This window comes from Chrysochloris asiatica, unplaced genomic scaffold (genome assembly GCF_000296735.1).
Source record: "Chrysochloris asiatica unplaced genomic scaffold, ChrAsi1.0 scaffold00088, whole genome shotgun sequence".
NCBI lineage: Eukaryota > Metazoa > Chordata > Mammalia > Afrosoricida > Chrysochloridae > Chrysochloris > Chrysochloris asiatica.
This window is the reverse complement of record NW_006408606.1, coordinates 9407270-9412172: the sequence shown is the minus strand read 5'-3', so window position 1 is coordinate 9412172 and position 4903 is coordinate 9407270. Positions and strand designations below refer to the sequence as shown.

The window sequence follows — 4903 nt, the reverse complement described above, 5'->3', positions numbered from 1 at the left end:
CTTTTCTGCATCAATCGATATGATCATGTGGTTCTTTTCTTTTTTTCTTATTTATATGGTGGATAACGTTGATCGTTTTTCTAATGTTGAACCATCCTTGCATATGATGATTAATTTTTGACAGCAATTCCTCTGGGAAAAAAAATTTATTCTCTCTCCTAAGAGATTTTCTGTCTAAGGTAGCATTGCTGAAAAATCTAATGATTTTGTCCACACATCTCTGATTCTTCTAGCTAAAACATAGACTCAAATTTCTCTTTTGACTTCCTGGGTATTTACCAATAGTGTGCCAATTCTTACCTTTTCTTGAAAGTTGGTCCCTAAGTAGCTCTAACTTAGCACTATTATGGTTCCTCCATCTTTGTCCTTTTCTTGCAACGCTTTCTCTCTCTCCCTCGAAACAGACATTTTTTTTTCTCAAAGAGAACTATCCTTGGTATCTTTTGTTTCTTTCTTTATGCTCCTTTGGGCAATCTCATATATTCATACAACCCATAACAATTTTCACCAAACAGCAGATTCCCAAATGACCCCGAAGTTCTTAACTTGCTTGGCACCATCTTCCTAATTGATACCTCTATTAGAATTATCTGAAAAATCAGATCCTCTTTCTTGCTCTTTTCTTTTCAATAATTGTATCAACAATGCCAGTTATCCAGGTGAAACTCAGCAAGTCATCTCTGACTCCATTTTCTCTTTAAACCCCTCCTGAGAAGTGAGTTGCAAAATGACACAGATTCTATTTGCGTAGTCTCTCTTCCAATGTCTCTCCCTTTCCATCCCACTGGCATTACACTATTACTGATCCTCATCTCCCTCTGGACAACTACAATAGCCTCCTAAGGTGTTTCTTCACCATCTATCAATTGCCTCTTCAATTCATCATGCTGTCAGGGTGGCCTTGATCAAATTGCTGCTGCTTTAAAATAATAAGTTGCCTCCTCTTGGTATATACATTAGTGCCCCAAACATATACATTCAGTCAAATCTCACGGCTCCTCAATTCATACTCTATCATATTCCAACTAAACGCAACTACTATTCTCCAAATGTGAAAGGGAGTTTGGGGGGGGGGGTAATGGAGGTTTGAATTAATTACCCACCCTGTCTTATCACTTCTCCTATTCTTCAAGAACCATAACTATTTCTGATTTCTCTACAACTTAATAATGTCCTTCCCTTTTTCACCCTTGACCCTCCATATTTCTATCTTTGTATGTTTTTTATGGTACTTATTTACTCTTATTTATACTATAATTGATCATGCCTGGTCTCAGTCTCATTCCCTCCTCACAAGATTATAAGTACAGGATTTTTTTTTTTTTTTTTTTTTACTTTGAATATAGGAAATTTGTCATATTTATCTTTGAAAGCTTTCTGTACCTAGCCTGTATTTTGCACAAAGGGTCAACATATGTCTTTGAAGTGAGACTCACAAAAACTACTTTTAAATGCCTTTCTGGAGTTTATCAGATATATTTTATAACTTTTTTTTTTTTTTTTTCAAGCATGAGGTTGTATCCCTGTTGACATATTATTTGGCCCTAGAATGGCAAACAACTGCAATAAAAGAAGTCTTGGTTTGAATCAATGACTGAATGGAAAGCTCCATTAAAGGATTAAAAAATTATTTTTACTGATATAACAGATGACACATTTTCTAAGTCTGTTATCTTAAAATTTGCAAATGGAATGCTAGAACATGGAGCAGAGAGATGAGCAAACAGGATTATCCTTGGAACCTTTCTGGTAGAAGTGGAATTGTAACCTCAGCATCCTGCTTGAATTTTAAATTTAGTTATCCTATTCTACCTACTGAAAATGATCCTGGGGCTTTGATAGATTCAGTATCCATTTTTTATTCCATTCTAAGGCTGTTGCAGTCACTTTCTGAGCTACTAAACAGTGGCTTGGCACAGGACCTGGCAGTGTTTCATTCTGTTGTGCACAGGATCGCTATGAGTTGAAACAGACTTGATGGCACATAACAATAACAACATAGTGCTGCAGGATAAGCACTGCATTGCTCATCACAAGGTCAGTGGTTCAAATCCACCAGCCGTTCCTTGGAAACCCTATACAGGGTGGCCATGAGTTGGAACCAACTCAGTGGCACTTAACGACAACAGCAATAATCGATTCCAGAGCTCTGGTGATACAGTGGTTAAATACATAGCTGCTAACTGAAAGGTCATTGCCTAGAACCCACCAGCTGTTCCACATGAGAAAAATGTGACAGTCAGCTTTTGTAATTGGGGCAGTTGTACTCTGTCCTACAGGGTCATTATACAATCCAAGGCAACAAATTTGATATATTTGACTCAGAGGTGGAATAAAGAGCTAATCTCTGCTGCAGATATCCAACTAGTTTGTGATGTCAAAGGAAAGACCTAAAACACAGAGCTTATTGCCCTCACTCCAGAAGAAATGCTTATTGATTTTTAGTTCCTGAAAGTGACTGGATCTTCTTATCAATCACTTTACTAATAATACATCACAATATTTACTTGTTGAAGTATGTAGAAGCATCAACTAGATAGGAAAGTTGTCCTATTGGCAGTTAGATAGCAAGTCTACAATAGAATAGGCCCCAGCGTTTTATGTAATTGATTGACCTCAAACTTCAGAAGGCATAATAATCTCTGCTCTGCCCTACTTTCTCAGTAAAGAGTGTTATCACTGAAGGAACCTTGGTGGCATGGTGGTTAAACACTGATTTGCCAAGCAATAGGTAAGTAGTTAGAAACTACTTGCAGTTGTTTTGAAGACATAGCAGTCTGCTTCCATCAAGATTTACAGCTTTGGACACTCTATGGGGGCAATTCTACTCTGTTCTATAGGGTCCTTGTGATTCAGAACTCTCCAGGACGTCAATGGTTTTGGTTTAGTACACTGTTTAGTCCGGATTCAAAGTAAAAGGGGAAAAAAAAGCTTTAAAAAAATCAAGGTTATATATGCATGTTGAGCTAGGCTATAAAAATCAATTTGATAAAGGAAAAATGAACAAGTCTTAAAACCTTAAGGGAGATGGGAAACTGGTAGCGCTTTAATAACTTCCTTCCATTTCCTGGGCAATTTCTACTCCAGGCTAATCTTTAGCAATCACTGAACAGCATCCTGTCGGGATGAGTCGCTCATTTACAATCAGAAATCTCTAAGCAATCTAGTAAGTCACCAGTTTCTGTTTTCTACAGGCAAATCTAGTCCGGCCTGGTGACACTCAGAGCCAGCCAAGCTAACTAGAGAGAGTTCAGGGTCGCTCCTGCTTCCGCATACCCTGGTTGTGGGCAGCAGGGGGCGCTTCAGACCCTCCGTCCCAACCTTGCTAGTTAGTGCCTCCCACCACCGTCAGACCCCAAGTTCTCTACCTAGGGCTGGGCGTTCTTCCTAAAATAGACAGTAAACCCCGCGGCACGCCCAGGGTAGTGACAAGTGAAATATGGAGTATGTCACCCTGATTAACTAATCATCCTTTTCCTTACCCTCTCTGCTTCTCGTAACTGATTAAAGGCTGCCTCAAATATTTGGAACTTAAGAAAAGTTGATCTTTCTCAACAAACACCAGAAGGCCAACCTCTACCTCTTTAAAGAAGAAACAGCTGTTGACCCTGAGCCGCCTGGGAACTACAGAGAAAGTTATCTCAAAAGCGGCTCCCGCGGCTGCCCTGCGCCCACTCCCGCCCGTAGGGAATATGTGGAGCCTTTAACTCCATATTTTCCTCAAACGTAAATGGATCGCAAGGAGGGGAGGCATCCGGTCAAATCTTTATCCCAAACCCTGCATCGCAATACGTCCCGTCCCTTCCTTTCTTCCCGCTCCCCTGCCCTTGCATCCGCCCCCGACGGGTGGTAGCGTCCGTGGGGCACTAGTTTCAGGGTGGTTCCACGCTGGGACGCAAGGAATCAAATGCGCGCCTGCATCAGTGCACCCCATCTCCTGCCAGGGGTTCCGGGTGGGCTCGGGGACCCTGGGGTCGGTTTTTTGAAGGTAATAGTCTATGCGTGTCTTTGGCTGTATGGGAAGGAGTGACTGCTTGCTGGGATGGGATGGGTATCAGGCGTCCGTCTATGAGTCTGTCCAGTATGTTGGAGCCGGCACACAGCTCGCGGACAAGTCCCTCCACGAGGCAGGACTGCAGGAGCGCGCCTCCAGCGGAGGTCGGTCCCAGCGAAGTCAACCCGCGTCGAACTGCGGAGTCGTGCAACCTGGGGTGTGGGGCCCCCCCGGCACGTCGCGGAGCGGGCCAGTGGCCCGCCGGGTACTCACATGTCGGGTCCTGGGGAGAGGGGAGGCGGGCAATAGCCGGGCGGCGTCTGCTGGGAGACCGCCGAGCGCGGCTCGAGCCCCCCGTTGACTCCCTTCCAGCTCCGGCGGCGGCGATGCGGCTCCGCACTCCTGTCCTCGCCCTCCTCCTCTTCTTCCTCCTCTTCGGGCACGGGGAAGGTCACCCTCGCTTGTTCCTTGCACTTCCTGACCTTGGTGGACATCGCACCAGTAGTGGTCAGAGCGCCGGGATGCTGGCTGCCGGCCTCTCCCTTGGCCGCAGCTGCTCTGTCTTCTCGCTGCGCCCCTTGCCCACCTCCCGCCGCTCCCGCAGTCTCCGGTAGAGCCGAGCAAGAGGGGAGGAGGCGAGGGTGGCGGGCCCGCGACGGAGCAGCTAGAGGCGGGAGCCGAAGCCAAGCCGCCGCCGACGCTCACCATCCAACCGTGGGAGCAGCCGGGGCTGTGGCTGCGTGCAGGAAGCCCGGGGCCGAGGCTGGTGCTGGGAAAGGCTCTCAGGCCCCACGGCGGCGGCAGTGTCTCCTCCGTGTCCGTCTCCTGCCTCCGACAGCATCACTTGCTAGGACAGCTTCGTTACTCCGGGAGAGAGAGAGAGGGAAGGAAAGAAGGGTGGGGGTGGGG

At 45.8% G+C, this 4903-nt stretch overlaps 1 protein-coding gene across 1 annotated transcript in view; it reads right to left on the bottom strand.

Annotated features, from left to right (window-relative positions):
• TRPC3 (transient receptor potential cation channel, subfamily C, member 3) overlaps positions 1–4554 on the bottom strand; it is a 111712-nt gene extending 107158 nt beyond the window's left edge. Inside the window, exon 1 of the mRNA XM_006866273.1 lies at positions 4268–4554. Coding sequence (XP_006866335.1) covers positions 4268–4488 — 221 coding nt within the window. The 5' untranslated portion in view covers positions 4489–4554. The remainder of the gene's footprint in view (positions 1–4267) is intronic.
• Positions 4555–4903: the final 349 nt, after the last annotated feature.